Source organism: Petromyzon marinus, chromosome 37 (genome assembly GCF_048934315.1).
Source record: "Petromyzon marinus isolate PM22_M1 ecotype Great Lakes invasive population chromosome 37, UKy_Petmar_22M1.pri1.0, whole genome shotgun sequence".
NCBI classification, from domain to species: Eukaryota; Metazoa; Chordata; class Hyperoartia; order Petromyzontiformes; family Petromyzontidae; genus Petromyzon; species Petromyzon marinus.
This window is the reverse complement of record NC_133703.1, coordinates 12,230,527-12,253,448: the sequence shown is the minus strand read 5'-3', so window position 1 is coordinate 12,253,448 and position 22,922 is coordinate 12,230,527. Positions and strand designations below refer to the sequence as shown.

Sequence of the window (22,922 nt, the reverse complement as noted above, 5' to 3'; positions counted from 1 at the left end):
ATGTCTCCCTAAACCGCAAAGGCCATTGGGTTCCACTCCTGGTTGAGTTGTCCTTCCGCCGCACCTCCGTTGAGCACGGTGGGCTACGTACGGTGCGAAAAAAGCTCCACGTACATGCCCACCACTCACTCCTCTGCCTTAGCTCTCACCTCTGTGCATGCCTGCCTATCCTTCCCAGTCTGTCAGGCGTAGTGCCGCCGGCGTATCCTGACAGAGTCATCCCAGAGTTTAGTACCAAGAAGCAAACGCGGATTGCTGAGTTGGGGGGGGGGCATCATCATGCGGCTCGCGATTGTAACAGCGTGCCTGCTGGGCATGGTGGGTTTACTTGCAAGTTTCGGTTCATCAGACGTCGTCATGCATAAGCACATGTTATGTATTTGTCAACAAAAAAGTCTCACTCAGTAAGAATTGGGTTTGAGATGTTTGGATGAATAATGTGAAATTCCTTTTGTTGTGGGAGGAATTCAGAATGGTTGTAGAAAATCCACATGGAGACCACACTAGGACCCTTCATATGGGTGTCAGAGGGACACTTACTATACTGTTTCTTGTATGCATGTATGTTGGACCTCTTTCGCACCGTATTTAGCCAACCGTGTTAATCGCAGGTGCGAGGGAATTACAACAATCTAAACACTAAAGAGAGACTGCTGCCTTTTTGGTGGGTTTTTCTCTCATTATTATGTAATAATAATTATTGTGCTTGTTTACCCGGGAAAGCCTCACTGAGTCTATCGCAGTAGGACGCGATGCTGCTGTGCGTAATTCCAAACGAGTCGTTTGCAGGTAATTTTTCCCAGCATTGGGATATTTGACCAATACCAGTTGTAATTGTGTGTGTGTTTTTTTTTACTTTGGGTGCAAACTGGAGAACGCGGTGGAAACTTGTGCATGACAGGGGAAGAGAACACATACAGTTCTTTGCGTGTTTAGTTTGTTCTCCTTCCCCCGCACCTCCGATTAGCACGGTTGGCTACGTACGGTGCGAAGGAAGTTCAATGTACATGCATACAAACGCCACGTAGGAAGATGCCTGAGTTGGTAATCGAACCCAGGCCCTTCTTGATGAGTTGGTACCGCTGCGCTACCCTGCCACCCACAGACAACGGGCGCCACGTCTCTGTGCCTCTCCCCAGCCTGCCACCGCACATAACGCGCCTGCGTAAACGTGTGGGAAATATCACTGTTTACAATATCACTGTTTACAATATCACCGTTTAAAATTGAGGGATAAGCAGGTGGTGAAAAATCACACGGAATATCGATTCACCGATTAAAATCCACGTTTCACGCCCTCCCCACCCAGCCCCACCCCACCCAGCCCCTCCCTACCCTCCCCTCTCCACCCAGCCCCACCCCTCCGACGTGGACAGACATCCACAGACATACGCAATTAATCCCCTGCCTCCTGTGAATTAATCCCGGTTGGGCTTCCAGTCCACTACGTTTCCGACCAGTATAAACCGTACCATTAACACGGGGTGAACGACATCAAATTGATTGGAACCGCAATTTCGAATCGTGCCAATTCATGGAATCACTGGGGTCTGGGGCAGGGAGCGCCGTTATCTCTCAACAGAATTCGCGTAGGGAATCGGAAATAATTCAGCACAAGCTCTCAGCCTATACCCATTACACGAATCTTTGGAACTCTGGTGAAAACGGCTTCATGGGTTCCTTATGATCGGCTACTCAGCCCAAGAAGTTTATAAAAGATTTCGTGTTGTTTTCGTGCAAGAAAAACATTTAAAATATACATTTAACACACTACTGTATTTACTTTGAACCACAGAAAGGTTCCATCTGATGAAGTGTGGTGAGCGTATTGCCTTGAGTTGGCAGAACGTGTGCGCAATGCACCGCCAACATTCAGAAACACCAACAAACAGGTGAAGGGCTTTGTTTAAACAATCTCTAGAATGTAAAGTCAAGGGCGGACGCACGACACGTGTTTTCACGGAAGGTTACTTGGCCATGGCAAAAAGCCTTGACACTCTCACCCAGTAGACATCCTCATCGTGTGGAAACCAGATAGACCGCGAGAAACACCTTTTTTTAAAATGTTTTTCACCTCAGACGTAACGGTTATTTTGCCATGGCAAAAAAGCCTTGACGCTCTAATCCAGTAGACATCCTAATCGTGTGGAAACCAGATACGCCACCAGAAACACCTTTAACAAAAAAAAAATGTTTTTCGTCTCGGATGTAAAAACAAAAAATAACCCCCGACATGCAGGGACGGCCCCTAAGCGAAACGACACGACATCCCTCTGACACGCCGCGTTGCCCTGCACAAACAAAAGCGGTCGGCTCCCCCACCGGCTCTTAAATAAAATATTTGTAACATCTGTGGCGCCCCACGGTCTTCGGTGGAGGATGATGTCGCGCCGGGCCGTCCACGACTATTCCTAGACTCAATTTAAACCCAGGGGAGCAATCCTCAGTGGGGGTATTGTGTGTGTGTTTTTTTTGTCGCGTTATTTTGTTTAAAAAAAAAATGCATCCCTACCCGCCGCCACCTGTACGCGTTTCTCTGGCCTTGTGAAGTAACACGGCACGTTTTAAAGTGTTTGTGTTATACTGTGGTCGGTTAGTGGTCAAACCTGGATGGCGAATAATGGAAAAAAAAAACCTGGCTATCACCGCTCTGAACCGTTTGCAGGCCAGTGCTTGTGTATATCTGTCGTAGCCCTCTGGGCTATCACACCACAGGGAGATCAATCGGGAAAGTTGCCATCGATTAACAGAGAGACGTGGTCGGATTCGTCGTCTTCATCATCAGCGATGGCCCATCCGTCACAGTATTGCAATGTCACTCACTGTCTGTCCAGCTCTTGTCCGTGAGCTGATCTAATCGCTTCATTTCCGCAGTGGTCCCGGGCGTATTCCCTATAACTCGGTGTCCTAATTAAAACAAAAAATAGGGCACTAAGGCATAGCTCTTTAAAGTCAACAGTGTGATTTCCAAAAATTCAGCAAAAAAAAACACATTGGCTTTATGCACATATATTCATTTTTGCTTTGACATATTATAAGTAAAAACAATGCATTTTGACTGCAGGTATTGTGGTTAATGCAGACTTGAATCCTTGCAAAAAGGTTTCAGTTTTGTTGCCAGAAAAAAGGAGGGAACCCCTATTATTATATTTTGGTACTGACAAAGGAGGTCTAATGAGACTTGTGAGGCTAACGGAGGCAGTGAGAAGAACTAAGTGGACCTTTAGGATAAAGACAGCCCGGTGATATTTAGCCATTCAATTTACATTAAACAATGAAAATAATCAATTAGCCTTAGCAATTGTTATTTTTTTATCTAGCTTGAGTATAGCAACGTGAATTTTCTCGATTGTTTTTACTTGCTAGCAACATAATTTGTTATTGGTATAATGTATTTCAATAAAAGCCTAGTGCAGAGCAAAAACCGCGATGCAGGGAGGGGTTTACAGAAACTCCGTGGACAGAAGTCCTAAAATCTGTGCTCCTGGGGTTAGAGGAGGAAGGAGATTGGGCAGGGAGAAAAACATAATTTTAATATATAACGTATATTTTTATCTATCTAAACATTATTTTAAAAGACATGATTGGCAATGTAAAAACAATTTACGATAAAAAATGTAGGAACAATATTTTTTTAAACATCTGGAAACGTTCCAACAATTATGTTCCACTAAAACCGAGCTTGTCATTTGTTCTACCATGAGTAGGGGTGAGATGACAATTGTTGCTCTTAGCCACAATTCTGTAGATTCCACGTGCGTATGATTGGTGTGATGTGTGTGTGATGTGTGTGTGGGGATGGGTGTGTGTGTGATGGGTGATGTGTGTGTGATGTGTGTGTGGGGATGTGTGTGTGTGTGATGTGTGTGATGTGTGTGTGATGTGTGTGTGTGTGTGATGTGTGTGTGATGTGTGTGTGTGATGTGTGTGTGATGTGTGTGATGTGTGTGTGTGTGTGATGTGTGTGTGTGATGTGTGTGATGTGTGTGTGTGATGTGTGTGATGGGTGTGTGTGTTATGTGTGTGTGTGATGTGTGTGTGTGATTTGTGTGTGTGTGATGTGTGTATGTGATATGTGTGATGTGTGTGTGTCATGTGTGTGTGTGTGATGTGTGTGTGATGTGTGAGTGTGATGTGTGTGTGATGTGTGTGATGTGTGTGATGTGTGATGTGTGTGTGATGTGTGTGTGATGTGTGTTATGTGTGTGATGTGTGGTGTGTGATGTGTGATGTGTGTGTGTGGTGTGTGATGTGTGGTGTGTGATGTGTGATGTGTGTGTGTGTTATGTCGTTGTTCTCCTAACAGAGTGGGCTGTGGTCGGGTGAGCTGGGAGAAGATGCCATGGCAGTGCTTTCCCAACATGCAACGCAGGTTGACCTTTCACCCCTGGAGCAGGCCATCATGTAAGTTATTCTGCATGCAATTTGTCCATCTTAAATTAGCTATCATCTGTGTTTCCCAATGTGCTGGCATCACCATTTAACACATTGTAGGCTTTCGCGACCGGTATTATTCATAATAACGTTTTCTTGGGGAACGTTGCATAAATATATAAATGCGTCGTTAACCCACCCTCCACCCGACACAGCCAATTAGTAAGGTTTGTCACGCAAACAAAACGTGCCAATTGGCTACTACTTCAGCACACCGGTGTGTCGGAGGGTACACCCACAATATTTACAATTTGAGTACCGTGTTTTGCTGGTGATTAAAACCGGCTTCATCAGGATATTTCACCAGCACAATGTCGCAATTAAATTGCAACACTTTTCGTTTGACTCTCCAACACTCCGGTGTGCTGAACTAATAACTAATCGGCACGTTCTGTTTACGTGACAAACATTACTAATTGGCTGTGTCAGCTGGTGGCGGGTTAATGACACATTTATATTTACATGATCCAACCGCAAAAAAAAATAACCCTCCTCTGTTATGAATGGCACCGCTATCATTTAAAAACAAAATTTAACAAAAAATTCCTCATCGCGTTTCCCAATTGACCCGAGCGCTCCCCTCTGTCGCGACGATCTCTCTCACCCCAAGGTGGTGGTTTGTATACAGCGACCACCACAGCAGCAGCCCAATGTTGCCCGATTGCTTGATGCAGCTGCTCAAAAGCCTGGAGGAGAAGTGGACGCTGTCGGAACAAGGTCGCAGCAGGCTGCTACCGGACCAGGTAACGACAGCAGAATGAGCGGCACGTGGTGGGGGGTGGGGGGGGGACAGAGGACTTGCAGTAGACGCGATATCGACGGGATTTAGACGAGCGGTTCTCAACTGGGGGTACGCTGACCACTGGCGGTACCTAGGATTGTCCAAGGCGGGTACGTGAGGTGATTTATAAATGTGTGAAATTATATCATGCATGAGAGTCATCGGTGAATAACCATGTATGAATCTGCCAATATAAAATGACTACGATTTATAAATGTGAATCCATATGGTAACCTATAACGACGTAAAATACTTCATGGGACCTCCTTTGCGAGTATCAAAATATGATAATAGGTTTTTTCCCCTTTTTTTTCTGGCAACAAAACAGGTGTTGAGCTGTTAAAACACCAAACTGAAACCTTTTACAATGAACCATATCTGCATTAACCACAATGCTTGTGGTCAGAATGAAAACAAAAACATACTCTGATAATATATTGCCATTGTCCTTGAAACTGATTAGTCCACACCAGACACAGCTTTTTTTTTGGGCCCAATCAGTTTCAAGGACAATGCATATGTTATCAGAGCGTGTTTTTTGTTTGCATTCTGACCACAAGCATCGTGGTTAATGCAGACATGATTCCTTGTAAAAGGTTTCAGTTTGGTGTTTTAGCAACTTAACACAGCTGTTTTGTTGCCAGAAAAAAAGGGGATGAACCTATTATGATATAAAAGACCTTTCTAAACGCGTTCATCGTAAACGATGCGGGGTTTTTGCAAGAGTAGCCAGCGAGCACGAACACATTACAACGTACCCGCAGGGCGTCCAGTGACTTTACAGCTACTCGTCAGGTACACCTCACAGGACGGACAATTGGTTAAAATATTGACGTTCATCATTCGCACATTTATTTCTCAGGACCATGGTCAGGCAAAGGGCTACTCGGTTGAAACAATATTCAACAAGAAGGGGGGGGGGGGGTGGGGAGGTGGGTGGAGGGGGTTACAGTAGCCAACAGAATGAGAAACACTGATTTACACGATGGCTGACGCGGGGGCTGTCTTCACAGGGACCGCGGCTTCAAGACAGCTTCGCCAAGCTCATCTCGCAGAACCTGTCTGCGCTCAGCGAGCTGCACGCCAACTTCCCCCTCACGGACCCCTCGTCTCTGCCAAGTCTGCGCGACCTCCTGAGGTTCCTTTGTGTTTCTTTGTTTTGGCGTTTCCCCAATTTGTATTTATTTTCTCACGAAGCGTTTCCACCCGAGGCCAATCGCTCAGGCGGCAACAACGCCTGTTTGCCACTTGGCAAAGACTTTGCGGCTCTGGCACAAGCGGCGGCACAAGCCCTGGGCTATTACAAACAGCACGTCCACATCCGCCGTTAGGCGAATGTTATTTTGCCTGGAGAGCCCCGGAGAGCGGACATTGCCGAACGTGTGCGGGGTTTGATGGCTTCAAACTGTCACTGATGACCGAAGAAAAAAAAATCAGCAAAAAGGTCCTTTCCATCACATTCACCCATTAGTCCAGGGGCTAAGCGCTGGACAGCGCTTAGCTTAGCGAACGGCGCCCATAACTACCGCTATAAACTAGTTTTTATTTCACCAGGTAAGGCCCACCGAGCTATATAGCTCTTTTACAGATGTGACCTGGCTGTCACAAGCGATAATCCAATTCGGTGGCTTATCGTGTGGAAATTTCGAGCAGTCAAATGCTCTAAATGTGGAGGGGAAAAACTGGAGGACGCGGAGAAAAATCCACACGACCACGGGAAGAGAGACACGTAAACTCCAAATGTGCGGGATCGAACTCACGAACCACCTGTACACCAGGCAAGGTAATTAACATCTCGTGACTGCGGCGCCAAAATTGGTGTGTGAAGTATGATTTTTTGTTTCATATTGGTGGATGGTTCTCCCTTCCGTGTGCATCTTTGTTTACCCTTAGGTTCCTGATACATCTGTTTGGATCTCCGCTGTATGAAAAGGAGCCCAGACAGCTTGGAGAGCCACACGGAGAGCTACAGGCCACAGTGGGGACAGCCCTGGAGGTACAAGGCCCTTAGTTAAACACCGGTGTTAGCCAGGGGTGTGTACTGGGATACAGCCCAGCTGGTGTAGCGACTGGACGCCCATTTTATGAATCTCTCTGATATGAAGAAAGGAAATAGCCCGACATATTGCCGTATAAAAAAGTATTTATTATATATATCTTCCTGTATTGTGAAGTGTTAATGATGAATGTTAAAACCGGCGAGGTGATTCAGTGGTAGAGTGAGCGGCTCACAAATGGTAAGTTCCAACTTCAATTCCTGGTTGATGGTTGACTCAGACCATCATCCCTCTGGGGTCAATAAAAAGAAGTGCCACTTTGTGGGGAAGTCAAAATTGCTTGTCCTCTGGATGGACTTGTCCCTACCATAGTAATGCAGAATTTGCACCCGTGGCTTCAGGCTTTGAGCAGCAAATCACTGTGACTACCCACGGACGTGTTGAGTTTTTTGTTGGTTGTGCTTCTGCACCACTGCCAACGCAGCATCACAAGAACAACAACAACAACCTAATGTTCAATCTTGCAACTGTCCAATCGGGCTTCCAATCCAACCCCATCACTACTCAGCCAGGACACGAAAACAGCCCATTGAGGCAAACGTGTAAACACGGGCTTGTGTGCAAGCGTGATTTGGTAATGCAGCCCATCATATATATGTATGCATGTTGAACGTCTTTCGAACTGTACGTAGCCAACCGTGGCTAATCGTTTGGTGGCAAGTTCACAGCGGCTGTCAGATGGAAACGCCGTTTCCTGCCATTAAGTACAGTCATTTCCACTCCTCGGCCAGGACTGCCAACGGATGAGCATCACCCAATGCTTATTTGAGCTCTAAGAATGAGTGTACCATTAAGTACAGTCATTTCCACTCCTCGGCCAGGACTGCCAACGGATGAGCATCACCCAATGCTTATTTGAGCTCTAAGAATGAGTGCACCGACTTGTGTTTTTGCCCCCGACATCGGCCAAGACAATTTGGTTGACTTGTCTTGTAACTCATGAAGCGACTTGTCTGAACGTTTAATTCTCCATTAAGTGATACACTTTTGCTACGTGGAAAGTGCCACCGAATGGTTTAGAATCACAGACGGTAGTTCCATTAACACAACAGTGCGATGTAACAATATAGTACTGTTATTAAACCGCGCCTGCATTGAAAAGACGCTGACAAATTGGGATGGCAACACGCAAAGGTTTTGTACATCCTAAGCAATAATTTTGCTGCAGAACACATGACCGTAATCACCTGGCTTCATAACACTTTCCTCTGCTTGATAGATTTCTTTAACGAGTTGCTCAGATGTTTGTAAATGAGCTGTCTTCACACCGATAATACAACGATTTCCCACACCCCCGATCAGCACGGTTCGCTACGTACGGTGAGAAAGAAGGCCAACATACAACCATACGTACATCGCTTGTCACGCATGTTTAGTTTCATATTATAACCACAAACCATGGCGGTAGCAGCAGCAGTTTTGGATACTTGATACACAAATGGAAAATTTAAAAACCCTCCGATGTGCGACTGTGGTGGTCACCCAGAACAGAACCACGAAACGCTTTTAACGACTCGATGCCCGAGTCACAAATGTGGAGGAGGAGGCGTCATCATGGCGATGATGCACCACTCCGCTACTCCTGACGCAGTCATCTGGCTCAACCACTTCAATGTAAAAGTATAGCTGCTGCTCTACCTCAGCATAAGCCATCGAACGAAGGCGGTCGCTGCATCGCGCGATTTCAGATGCGCTTCTGCGGCCGTCTGGAACGCTCTTCTATACTATATTAGGACGCAACTGGAGCTATGCACTGTTAAATATAAATTGAAATCAAATTTCTTTCCAATTGCTTTTCGTGTTTAGTTTGTTTTCCTTCCTCCGTACCTGCAATTAGCATGGATGGCTACTTACGGAGCGAAATAAGCTCAACATATTTCACTTAAAATGTGGCTGTGCAAGTGCCTTCATTCACTATTGATACGGGCAAACATCCATCGCTTTTATTTACAAACCGGTAAAGAAATGTGAAATAATGGTATTAAAGCAACGCGTTGCTTTGTGTGATGTGCTGTAATCAGGAAGCGTCTGAACTCTGGTACAACAAGAAGAAAGAGCCGTTCCATGCACTGGAGGTAAACAACAATTTGATTAACATATTATCAGGCCACCTCCATACAAACTATTTAACGTGTAACCAATGTAGTTACATATATGCAGTATGAGTAAAGCTCAAGAATTTAAAAAAATGGAATGTATCTTTATTATAATATAATAAAATACACGGCGGGCCTTGTTAAAAACAAGCCTTCTTTAGCTGCTTGACAACTGCCATCCCATTTTTGGGCCGTGAAAGGTAAAAGCCCTGCAATTAGTTGCTCGGGTCACTGCCGGCGTATAATATTATTTGGGTTGCGTTTGGCAACGTAAATGGAAACGGTTCAATGAAATAAATAGCTGCATTTGTGTTGTTATGACGGGCTGTATTCTCGCTACGGTGGTGAGAAACTGCCTCGCCTGGTAGAGAGAAGGTCGTGAGCTCGATCACGACCACGACGCCTGTAATTTACATTTCGCATTTTCTCCCCGCGGCCGTGAGGATTTTTGGTCGGGTCCTCCGGTTTTGCCCTCCACATTTAAAATCAACGTGCGTTTAGAGTATTTGGCTGCTATACATTTCCACGTGATAAGCCACTTCGTTGAGCTATCATTTCTAATAGCCAGGTCGCTTCTGTGGGCCTTACCAGGCAAAATAAACAAAAATTGTTTTAGTTTATATTCTTGGTTCTTTCGGTAAAGTCACGTAGAAGGGAAACAATAAAATAATAAAAATATAAAACAATAAAATTATCACGACGTTTCGACTGCAACATAAGCAATCATCATTAGGTGTGAAAACCACAGCAAGAACATTTTTCAAATTCTTCAAATTTTCTTGCTGTGGTTTTCACACCTGATGATGATTGCTTGTGTTGCGGTCGTAAACGTCGTGAGAATTTTATTGTTTTATATTTTTATGATTTTATTGATTCCCTTCTACGTGACTTTACCGAAAGAAACCAAGAATATGAATCCCTGCAGTCACGAAAGCTTTAAATCAAAACCTGTTTTCGTTTAGTTTAAAGTGGCGGCGTTGTTGTGATGGCTTGCGCAGGGAGCCCAGGAGCAGGTGCTGGCCTACAGTCGGCTGTGCGAGATCATCTGGACAGAGCTCAAGGAGAATGTGCCAAAGTACAGCCACGCCTTCGTCAGGTGGGCTCCCCGTCGACGCCGCTACACCGCACGGCCAACACGAAATGTTCACGAACGGTGGCAAAGGTGCAGCCACGCGCTTGCCATAGCAGCCAAACACGCATGTTGATTCTAAATGAAAGGGGGAAAAAACGGAGGACCCGGAGGAAAAATTCACGCAGCCACAGGAAGAACATGAAAACTCTAAGTATGCAGGCATCATCAGGGTCGGGATCGAACCCACGACCTCCTGTATACCAGGTGAGGTAGTTAACATCTCGCCACCGTGTCGAGATCTGGAGAGCTGCGCTAGAGAGGGTTATGGCCTTTTCTTCCACACTGATCAGATGTCTTGGAAAAGGTGCAAGCACCCAATGGCAGAGCCAGGACTTTCAGGTAGGGGTGGGCAACACTTCCAGCAATGAAAAATGATAGAGGAGTTGTTAGTAAGTAAGGAGTTGTTAGTAAGTAAGGAGTTGTTAGTGAGTAAGGAGTTGTTAGTGAGTAAGGAGTTGTTAGTGAGTAAGGAGTTTTTAGTAAGGAGTTGTTAGTAAGTAAGGAATTGTTAGTGAGAAGTTGTTAGTAAGTAAGGAGTTGTTAGTAAGTAAGGAGTTGTTAATAAGTAAGGAGTTGTTAGTAAGTAAGGAGTTGTTAGTAAGGACGTGTCCCTTGCTTGTTACTCGCCACGTGTGCGGCGATGGCTCAGTCATCGATCGAGGGTCGAATTGGAACCGCGTTGTGTGATCGCCATCGCGCTCGCTGAAGGTGTCGATGCCTTCAGGGAAGTCGTGGACTCTGTAGATGCAAATGCGCACAATTCTGTAAGTCACTTATAACCGCTTTGCAGTTACGTATTGCCAATTATGGACTCAGACTATTGTCCCATCATCTCATAGAGTCCCTGGCCACGGGTGTCGCAAAATGCTGATTTATTACTAATAAAGCCCAATGATCCGATCCCCCCTCTCCCCCCCCCCACTGGCTCCGCCAGTGGAAGCACCCACACTTAAACCTGACATGCGAGACCTGCCCATCAACTGTCTGTGCTCTTCCTATTTATACTGCTGAGTGGACAGAGTCGGCGAGATTTTAGAAACGTGCCCCATTGTTTTAACTGCCGGGCTCACCATTACACCGCAGCAGTTTCTGTAATATTAATCATCTAGAATAGTTGTGAAGGAAACCTTTACTTGGTCTAAAGCCCTTTGTAACAGGTCCATGCGTTGGGATGTTTTGCTAAATCTATGAATGATTGTTTGGCATGTAAACGATGTGTTTCCGGGTTGTTGTTAGGCATGATGTCCGACGTGTCACTCCACGTGCTGGGAGCTTCATCAGGAAGTGAATTGTGTGTCAAGAAGCTGTCCGTGGATGGCTCCCGTTCGTGGTTTCCGGCGGCGTTTGTTTGAGTAGCCGCATGCTGCCGATGAGTCTTGGTTGAGCCAACCTCTCCAGGGTTCGCCTCGTTGCTCTGAAGGCGCTCCCAGGACATGGTGTGAAACATCGGACAACGTGCCAATCAACACGCGGCACAACCCGAAGACACATCAGAGAGTTGGACAGCACAAACCGGGAAAGCCGTTGCGGCGGTAAAAACGTATAGCAACCCAAATTTGTTCAAGTGAAACTTGTGGAATCTGACAGAAGGGCTCAATGGCACGATGCTCTTTAAATCCATAATAGAGGGGGGTTTTTTTGTTTGATCGCGTAAATAAAAATGTGTCATTAAACCACCACCCGACACAGCCAACTAGTAGGGTTTGTCACGAAAATAAAACGTGCCAATTGGTTACTAGTTCAGCACACCGGTGTGTTGGAGAGTAAAACAATGAACATCGATACTCTTTGGTTCTGTTTTTTTACCTACGTGACTTTACCGAATAGAACCAAAGAGTATGGATCCTTGCAGTCACGAAAGCTTCAAATCTAGAATAAACATCGACCTACATTATCGCCATCGTTAACGTGGGAACCTGTAAAAAAACCGCGAGCTTTTAATTTTAACATCGCCTGCAACGTGTCGATAGTCACGTGGCTCTGACTGTCGTGGAGCAGGATGGTGCAGTCATTCACGTGTGTTGTTGTTTACGGCGTCCGTGTCCTCATCTGATGATGCATTTGCTCTTGGAAACGTTCAACGCACATTCATTAATTATGCTCGTTTCAACCCCCCCCCCACCCCCGCACAGTTTGGTGGACGTCAGCTTTCAGAGCATCTGGTACCAGAAAATGGAGAAGATGGTAAAGACAGCTTTACATAATTATTTAGCATTTGCACACCTGTCAACCCCTTATTGCCAACCTTATTATGGATCAATTCAGACCTTATTGGTCACCCCGTGCCCTTTTAAATCTCAACGTTCATCTTACAAAGGCCCATCGCTCGGGAGAAACACAAACAAATAGACACATTGTACAAGAATACGCATAAAGCATATGGGTTGACAGCTATGCATTTGACATTAAAGCCTCGCACTTGGTTAGCCGAGTTAATTTATCATTCGAGCACTTGTTTACACCAAAGGGATGTGGGGCACTTCGAGACAGCCCACTCACGCGACGCATCACCCGAACCTCCACAGAGATTAACTAAAACTACTCAAGCATGTTTTGTCTATTTTACCAGGTAAGGCCCCCTGAGCTATGTAGCTCTCTTTTAGAAGCCACATCGCCACAAACGATTGCTCAACGAAGTGGCTCGTGATCACGTGCAAATTTACAGCGGTAGCCAAATACGGCACGGGCAACGCAGGGATTCTCTCGCCGCAGAGCTTAAAGCCAACGAATTGCCAGCGCTCGTGGCCCAGTGACAGGGCAGAAAGAGTGAGGGCCCAAGTTCGTCGCGTGCCCTTTATTAATAGCACGTGGAAATGTATAGCAGCAGCCAACTACTCTAAACGTATGTTCATTCTAAATGTGGAGGGGACAACCGGAGGAGAGAAATAGATACGTCCTCATTGCCCAGCCTCTCATACAACGCACCACATCACCCGGGAGCGACCACTTCCGGGGGGGGGGGGGGGGGGGAGGTCAATGGGAGTAACCGCTGCTCTCACAATGGCGACCGCGTCGCTTGTGCACGTGGCAGCTTGCGTGGGACGTGCAGACCATGCTGGGCCAGCTGAGCTCCTCGGAGGACTACCGGCTCGACGGGGAGACGGGAGAGATGCTGCACATCTTCCACACGTCGCTGCATCAGCTTGCCCAGAACGCTGAGAAGCTCGGCCTTCGGTAAAACCATGCTTCACGGTGGGGCGGTAACAAGGGGGTCGGTGGATCGCGCCGATGTTCTGAAAAATCCCATCACCGTCGGCGTCGGGGAGGAGCGATAACCGTGGCTCGGCGGGGGAAGTGGGAAAACAGCAAAGCGTCTTTACTCACGAGTGGGGAAACTACTTACAACTTTGCAAGGTTAATATTGTTATCTCCTTCACGATAGGGGGTGTTTGTTACGTGGTTTACATTAGCCTCCTATCATATTGCTGCTACTAAAAATCATTTAGTAACCCCACCCCCCCCCACCCCAGTTTCTCGTCCTTGTCTGCTGCATCACAGTTCACTGTTTCTATGCATTCATTTCTTGAGTTTGGCCTCTCAGGGTCTTGAGTTACTCTCTCAGTTTCTTGGGTATTCCCCCCCAAGGCTTTTCAGACGGGGTCTCACCAAGTTGAACTCTTTGGGATTGACCATTAGAATGAAACGTGATATGGCGCATGCAAACGTGCAATATTTTGCATCCAGTTACTATTATCTTACAGCCCTGCGTGTTTATTGGTGGAGTCAGCCAGCTAGTAACTATTGCAACTCTATATTGAGCTTCTAATTCCGTCTTACGTTCAATTATGTTTGTCGAATTCAGTGCAATGCTGCTTCGTCCAAGCTGACACTCTCCAGAGCTGTGGTACAGAATCTACGGCACGTGTACTGGACATGGCCCATGACTTCGTTTCGTACAGTCCGCGGCCACTCGGCCTTGCCCCTTCCTAACGGCCCGCAAACGGCTCAACCGTCACCGCCACCATCCTAGCCGTAACGTATCGAGAACCAAAGGGGGAATATTTTCAAACCTGTCGACAACACTTGTATGTATGTTGAACTTATTTCGCACCGTACGTGACCAACCGTACTAATCGGAGGTGCGTTTATAACGTGAGCGCGTTTCTGTCACCGGCAAAGATGTGCCCTTGTCATTTTTCGTGGTAAAACTGGATAATGTGTGGGCCGACAAATGTTTTCATGAAAGTCCGACCCGGTCATTAAATAAATAAAAATTATGTTACGCACGGTTGCTCTAGGGGAAGTCACGTTACAGCACCTCGTAATGGCTCAGGCCCGTTGCTGTTTTCCAGGGCAAAGATCCCACCACTCCTAAACGCACAGCAGTGGCTCGGAGAGGCGGTGAGCACATGGGTCGGCATGGCTTATGAGAACATGAGTTCCTCCATCCAGTCAAGCGTGCAGAAAGACAAGGTGAGGCATGTGGTCGTCTGACCGTGAATGGCTTCGGAGCGTGGGTAAAACATCGCGAGACAGTACTCGCTACCATTCCGACGCATCTGCTCGATGTACTCTGAAGGAGTGTTCAAATCTGTAAATGACAAGAAAACCCCATCGATGTCCGAATTAAATATTTATGAATTAGAGATATCAGATTGCCGACCCCTGATCCATCCCACGTAACGACTCATCCGTCCCACGTGACGATTCATCCGTCCCGCGTGACGACTCATCCATCCCGCGTGACGATTCATCTGTCCCGTGTGACGATTCATCCGTCCCGCGTGACGACTCATCCGTCCCACGTGACGACTCATCCGTCCCGCGTGACGACTCATCCGTCCCGCGTGACGACTCATCCGTCCCTGTGTGTTCCCCATGCCCCTCGCAGCTGGAGGCAGAGTCGTGCTCCGTGAAGCACAGCCTCTCGGCGGGGCTGGCCACGTCGTGGTTCACCAACGCCCTCGCCTTCTGGCTGCAGCTCGCCTGGCCCGAGCCGGCACAAAGCCTGCGCATGCTCGACTCGCTGCTGCAGGTTTGTGAACGGAGGGTCACGTGTATGGATGTAGCCAATCGGAGGTGCGGGGAAAGGACAACACACTAAACGCAGAAAGCAGTTCCAGGGAAATGAGTTTGTAATGTAGATTATTTAAAGGTGCATGGCTTCTGTGGCTTCCTACAAATATGCCTTGCTAGGAAGCCACATGATGATAAGCCACTTCGTTGTGATATTATTTGTGGCCAGGTCGCTCCTGAAAAAAGAGCTATACAGCTCAGTGGGCCTTACCTAGTAAAATAAACATAAAAATGTATCGTATAGTTTGTGTATCGGAAAGAAACAATTAGCAGGTTTACCGCACGGTTGTCCTTTGGCTGTCAGACCTTGAACGTGGACTTATGAGTTGCTATACAAAAGCAAAAGCAAGGAGGAGCCCTGCGAGGCTGGAGGCATTCTGAGTGTCCACGGATGTTCCTGTACAGCCAGAATGGGTTAAAGAGGTCACCAATTTACCCATCTGTCCCTGTTCCATTTTATCCATATTTAATATGTGCAGTTTTCCTGGAAAAAAGATAAGGCTATTAACCACATGCTGATAAATATATGTATTTTAAAATATATTGTAATTCAGACTTTTAATATATTCACTTTTTGTATACTCTATACCCACATCCACATTGATGCATCACTTAATTCAGACTAAACAATGTACGACAGTATTTTAATAAGTTTACAGTATAATTGCGTTTAAATATACGGTAAATGTTTATCACTCGGATGTCTTGAGCACCTGTTGATTAGTGATCGCTTCAATATTTCAGACGCACCGTTATTTTAACCTCTTTAAGTGATTCAGAACCGACGATATTAATTTAACAGTTGAATCCATCCACTCGAGCAGAACAGGCTCTGCTTATTAAGCCGCGCGAAGCTCATTTCCACTGAATAATTTGGTGACGCTGCGGCGTCGGTTGCGATGCACAAGCACAAATAACAAAACGCTCATCGCATTCGTCAATGGCACTGCCGCCTTAAAAGGAACAGTATAAAATAGCGACGTTTCGGGCAGTGGCCCTTCTTCATCGCGTGTGAATAATGCAAATCATAAAACAATTTAGTTTCATTTACATTATAAATCATTTAAATAACGTACGTGTTACGAAGAAGGGCCTGTACCTGAAATGTCGCCTATTATATATTTAAAATGTATTTTTATATATATTTACCTATTATACATTTTTTCCTTCAAAGAAAGCGGTGTTATTGACGAACGTGTCGAGTTTTTTTTTCTCTCCACCGAGACCCGACCTCGCAGCCGAGCGAGCACCTTTACCTGAAAGCGCTTTCGTTTATCCGAAGCGCGTTGCGGTACCCGTTAACGATGGGCAATGATGTGAGCACGGCGTGTCCACCCCCTGCGGTCCCGCAGGACCTGTGCAACGGGGCCGTGTTTTACGTGGCGCAAATGCGGCAGAAGCTGGAGAACGACTACTGCTACTTCAGCGCCGAGACGAGCATCCCCCTGCCCAAGCAGGTACACAGAGGCAAAGGTCTCCCGTCTAGGCCTTGGCAGACCCGTTGGGGCAAGTGCCGTTAAGAGTGTTTTGCCCTCGATACATTTCCGCACAGTAAGCCAAATCGTTGGGCTGTCATGTGTGAGCAGGTCACTTCCGAAAACGAGCTCTGCGGCTCAACGGGATGTACCTGGTAAAATAAAACGTTTGCTTTAGTTCAGAGAGCACCTATGAAGGCCGGCACGGCGCACGCGCGAGGTGGGCGGTCAGTACCACGTCTGGCCGCCCTTTTCTACCGCGTTGATGTTTACATGCCGCACCAGGTACTCAGGGCTGAGTCAATCTAGAGGAGGCCCAGGACCGGTTCTGATATTCGTCACTGATATTGGCCATGAATGGGAATCGAACTTGGGTTGATGGGTTCGTAGCGCAGCGCGCTAACCACTGCGCCGTTGCTCCCCACACACACACACGTCACGCACGCACCAGGTACACATTTAAGGCTGAGTTTGACCTAGGGGAATCCAAGTCCAGTTAAATATTCATCGCCAATGTTGACTGTGAGCAGTAATTGAACCTGGGCCACGGGGTTGTAGCGCAGCACGCTAACCGCTGCGCCACCACTCCCCATAAGCATTGTGACTGGTAGCTGATTGCTTAGTTTTGCTTAAACATGTCTGAGCGTAAAGTGATGGACAATTGGGTATTTGAGGCAGTAGGCAGGCGAGTGCTCTTTTCGACTTGTATGGATCAGATGGCTGGACGCTAAGAAGCTCAACATTAGGTTGTTGGAATCTGAGCACAGGTGTCCGAGATGGATGCGAGGAATTTTGTGGCAAGACAGCACAGTGATGCAGAAGTCTGGAAGAGGACATGGCAGGTGGGTAGTGTTGTAGATATGATGATCCATAATAGAGGGTTTTTTTTGGGTTAGATCTCATAAATAAATTTGTGTTGTTAAACCCGCCATCACCCAAAACAGCCAATTAGTAAGGTTTGTCACGTAAAAAAATATGCCAATTCGTTACTAGTACAGCACCATCGGTGTGTTGGAGAGTAAACCCACAACATTTACGATTCGAGCACGACATTTCGCCGGTAATTACAACTAGCCTCATCAGGCGACAGCCAGAATTGTGGAGAAATCCTCCTGTTACAGTCTTAAATAGAGGGGGTAAATGCATCATCATATGCATTGATATGATAATGATGATGATGCAGAATCGGCTGCACTGGGTGGGACGTGAGGTTCCGAATGCCGAGACAGGCATCGGGAGAGGCCTCCACGAGTCCGACGACCGAGGGGAGGATGGCGGCGGGGACTCAGAGTGAGGACAAATCTTGGAGGCCGCCGCACAGCTGCGCGTTCTGGCGGAGGGTAGAAAACGATGGCGGTGGTAACATCGGCGGCTTTGACCGCGAGGACGACGACGGCATCACGACCGCGAAACGGCCGCCCTCTAAAACGCCGCCCGTTGACCGTGACCCCCACCCCCCCCCCCGCCCACGCCGCCCACGCCAGGTGTGCACGGGGCTGAACAGCGCGGCGTTTGTGCGCGAGTCGCTGTCGCGGCTGCCGCAGCAGCGCGAGTGGCGCGAGGCGGAGCGCGTCGTGCGTGACCTGTGGCGCGACACCGGCTCCGACCGCTACCACTCGGGCAGCGGGTCGGCGCGCACCAGCGGCGACGCGCTCACCTCGCGCCTCGGCGTGGCCAACCAGACCATCCTGTCGCTGCTCGACAAGCTCTTCAACTGGATCTCAGACCTGGCGAGTTTTGACCCTTGCTCGACCGCGAATTATCTTCGCGTTTTCAGGTGTTATGGATCTCGTTCATTTTACCTTGAGTGCAACAGAGAATGCTCGTATTGACATCCTTGCACATCCGTGTTTCCATGTTGACGTGTTGTCGCCCTTAATGTTTCCATATGTTCCTTGTTAACGATTCCGTGTGCACCGTGTTAACGTCTTCACGTGTTCCTTGTTTACGTTTGTTAATATGTCCGTGTTGTCTGTGTTAATATTACCGTTTGTGCGCGTTTCAGCTTTTACTGGACTTCAGAGTGTATCTGCAAAACAGCGCCAAGCTACAGACCGTGAATACACATGTGAGTCACTGCACCTTCTCTTCCTGACTTGGATGTCTGTTCACGTGCATAGCATTCAACTTTCTCTATTCTAAGCAATACAAATAAGGAGATGTGATATAATGACAATTTACATATGCTCCAGATATTTTTAAGGCATCCATATCGGTGGTTGCATCCTTTTTTTGCACGTGACTTTATCGAAAGACCCGAGTATATTAATTCCTACAGTCACGAAAGCTTGAAGTCAGGAGGTGTTAAGACGTTTAAACACCAAGTATTGCAAGGCATCAAGTCTGCATTAACCACACGTGCTTGTGGTGAACATGCAAACAAACATGCTCTGATAATATTTGCATTGTCTTTGAAACTGATTGGTCTACACCACAGACAGCTTTCTTTGTTGCCTCGTCTCAGCATCAGTGTCAGGCCACAGAATGCCAAAAAGCGAACAGTACAAAGACAATTCAAGTATCAGCACACTTATAGCTCGGGTTGAGCAGTTGTCTATAGGTATAGTGTCATTTTGTTCATTATTATTCTTATTTCATTGTTGTTGTGTGGGTGCATTGGATTGTGTTTTGTGTTCTCAGGATGTTGCTTTGCTGCTGGATTTTCTCAGAGAGAACATCTCCGTCCTGTGCCAGCACCTCTACGAGGACACACGCAATGGGTGAGAGACTGGAATGAAATCACTGCGAAGGTCGACAGTGCTGGAGCTCTGCACGACACTCCGCTAGGTTCAATCCTCCAGTGGAATGAAATTGAAATTATGGAAAGTCAGGGAGTAGAACCGAAGATTGGAAAAATATAAAAAATAAAGTAGCTGAAAGTAAAAAAAAATGATTGTGACGTTATTATTTTTTATAATCTACCCGAGGGGCATTCTAGTGAGAGACAAAAATAGGTTTATGTCTTTAAAAAATCCCCTCCACCACTCACTGGGTTAGGCATCTAACCAGATTATCTACTTCTGTGCTGATGACTACAAAACACGACGATCGGTTCTGCTGGCTTTCCGTCGTGTGTACATGTTGGACTGCGTGTTACTCAGGCATCATGTCCGACGTTATTTTTATCCACTTTCTGGGAGTTTCTTCAGGAACTCTTTCGTTTCTTCAGGAGCTATTCCTGAACACTTGGAAGATATCTCCAGAGTGAGAGTCAACAGAAATGTATTTCCTTGAGAAACGAAACGTCGGACATCAGGCAGAGCAACACGCGGTGTGACCCTAAATCGCATCGGGGAGCTATGCAGCAGTCCAGCCGAGAAACCCCAAAAAACTACAGATAGTTCGCTCAAACACAAGACAGGTCACACGAGGGCATGCAATAAGAAGTTGTATTTATCAAAACAATGTGCTTCCGTTCTTCTTAGTCTCACTGCTGTGGATTATCAGCGGGTGTACATGGCCATGACTGCTCATTCGCTCACACAGGCTTCTGCAGGCTCTCTGGGCCTGCTCCCTGCGCCAGTTCTGGGAGGTGGTGAACGTCAGCCAGAAGCATCCGCTCGAGTACTACGGCCGGCTTCACCAGATGCTGCAGGTTACCGCCACACACCACGAGCGGCAAACGTGCCCGTCAGTCGCTCGTCGCTGGTCTTGTTGAAAGTGAAGACGCAGCGACGTGGTCGAGCTGTAGTACGGCTCATTGCAGAGGGCAGCGGTTGGATCCCAACAGCCGCTCTGGTTCGATCCCAACTGCCACCCTGGTTCAATGCCAACAGCTGCCCTAGTTCAATCCCAACTGCCGCCCTGGTTCGATCCCAACTGCCATCCTGGTTCAATCCCAACTGCCGCCCTGGTTCGATCCCAACTGCCACCCTGGTTCAATGCCAAAAGCTGCCCTGGTTCGATCCTAACTGCCATCCTGGTTCAATCCCAACTGCCACCCTGGTTCAATCCCAACTGCCGCCCTGGTTCGATCCCACCTCACCCCATGCTCACGGACAGAGGGGGAGGTTGGGCCGTGGTGGGGAGGGGGGCTAGGGAAGGATGAACGTGGTGGAGGGGTGGGTCGGTTATGGGGCTTTCGGTGAGGGCAGCCCCTTCATGGAACTCTGCCGGTAGTTTGAATTACATTTTCGGTACTTTGGGGTAATTAGGAGGACCGTGTCTTTGGAAACCCCGGTGTGCTTATGTAACGAACATTACGAAAATATGGACTTAAGAGCAACAGTGAAGTCAAAATAACTAAAACAAGAGTAAAACCCTACAGGCTAAGTCGTGTCGTTCTGATGAAATGAGAACATGATGGGTGCGGATGAGGTGAATGCACCAGGTGAGGAGAATTGCAGAGCCGGGGTATGACTGCCCAATCAAAGATGGCGTGGGAAAGGTATAGATCAAAGCCAAACAATGCCAACCACAAAAAAAACAGTTGTACAAAACAATGTTGGCAGTGATAGAAATTAAACCAGGTCATTCAATTATAAGTGGGCCCATAAATTAACATAGCCTGGCCGCACAGATCGCAAACGACATTACGGTCGCGCACAGGCACTTGGGCGGTGGTCCTGATGAGGCATCGTATTTACACCTCAAACTGTGGGCAGGAGGTGACGTGTCAAGGTAGGCCTCGCCACGTTGTCGCGGTGCAAGTGGACGTGCAGCTTGGCTCGACAGGGGAGCCGGGAGTTAACCCCCCCCCCCCCCCCCCCCTCGTGAGAAGATGTTGCGGAGAAGGACCGCATCCAACGACAAAGTTCGAATTTGTATTCCTCTCATCTGCGCCGTGGATGTTGTTGAAATTGATCGGCATTAATGTTTCAGGGGTTACATATTTTGTGGATGACCGCACAGGTCAGCACACGTGTGTTGTGTGTGTACAACACGTGCCTTAGGAGTGAACGTAATCTCTCTCGTTGTGTGTGTTCCCACAGGTTTTGTTGGATGTGTTTTATTCTGACTCTCAGGGCCTTTCACTAAACTCCTTGAAAAATGCAGAGTACAAGGTGAGACGCGCGTGCGTGAGTGCGTGCGTTCGTAAAAAATGAATCAAAACAAACCGTCGTGTGCCGTCAGTGAAAAGAATCACGGCCCTTTGTTAATCCATTGCTGGATCGAAACCTCCCTCCACGTCAGGTCGGTCTCGTGGGTTATTTGACCGTATTTCACCACGCTGGTCAGTGCGGGTTGGTGAAAGGTGGAGGGGGCGCCGGACCGGCTCAGCTGTTGCTCGCCACTGATGCTAGCCGTGACCCGGAATTTAACTCAGGTTGCCGAGTTGATAGCGTCGTGCAATAACCACTGCGCAACTACTCAACCTCTGCATGTTAGCGAGCATGGATCTAGCTCAACTTGCTTTAATTGGCAATAATAAACGAATAAAAAATAGATATCCTTCGAAAAAAGTTAGCACAATTCTTTTTGCAAACTGCATTTCTAAAACAATAAAAAAACGGATTATTTAAGGCTGTTGAATATGACATGAGTTTTCTTAAAACAAAATGCAATCTCATTGAATCGATTTGTGTTAATGAACTAAAAATAGTGTTCAGTCAAATTTAATCAAGTGCAAATTTAGAGTTGTTTTTTTACAGAATACTTCAACGTTTTTAGGACTGTATTTTCAAATTAACAAGTTCCTGGTGCTGGCTGATCTGTCAGCATATTGGTCCACTCTGCGCTAACTGTGGCGAGCAGATGGAGCGACGTAAAACAGTCGTGTCACTGCCCCCTCCATGTATAACTGTGGATCCACCGGAGTTTACCTGCTGTCATAAATACTATGAGTGACAACACAGTAGCAGTAGTTTTTAATCGTTTTGGTCATACAGTACGTTAAGCGAGGAATCACTGCGGGCAGTGAATCACATTTGCACTGTACAACAAGCCAGCAATCATCCCAATGGCAGGACAAAGAGCAGTGACGCGCTTAGC

The 22,922-nt window shown here is 47.1% G+C and overlaps 1 protein-coding gene across 3 annotated transcripts in view; it reads left to right on the top strand.

The window, feature by feature from the left end:
* Positions 1-22,922, top strand: part of LOC116949754 (BAI1-associated protein 3-like) — a 55,096-nt gene that overhangs the window by 22,533 nt on the left and 9,641 nt on the right. For all 3 annotated transcript variants that reach the window (XM_032967389.2, XM_032967388.2, XM_032967390.2), the window contains exons 11-26: positions 4,307-4,404; positions 5,045-5,177; positions 6,229-6,353; positions 7,109-7,211; positions 9,294-9,347; positions 10,367-10,464; positions 12,633-12,684; positions 13,532-13,674; positions 14,793-14,913; positions 15,332-15,475; positions 16,869-16,973; positions 18,476-18,721; positions 18,997-19,059; positions 19,632-19,711; positions 20,478-20,586; positions 21,923-21,994. In XM_032967389.2, coding sequence (XP_032823280.1) covers positions 4,307-4,404; positions 5,045-5,177; positions 6,229-6,353; positions 7,109-7,211; positions 9,294-9,347; positions 10,367-10,464; positions 12,633-12,684; positions 13,532-13,674; positions 14,793-14,913; positions 15,332-15,475; positions 16,869-16,973; positions 18,476-18,721; positions 18,997-19,059; positions 19,632-19,711; positions 20,478-20,586; positions 21,923-21,994 — 1,746 coding nt within the window. The remainder of the gene's footprint in view (positions 1-4,306; positions 4,405-5,044; positions 5,178-6,228; positions 6,354-7,108; positions 7,212-9,293; positions 9,348-10,366; positions 10,465-12,632; positions 12,685-13,531; positions 13,675-14,792; positions 14,914-15,331; positions 15,476-16,868; positions 16,974-18,475; positions 18,722-18,996; positions 19,060-19,631; positions 19,712-20,477; positions 20,587-21,922; positions 21,995-22,922) is intronic.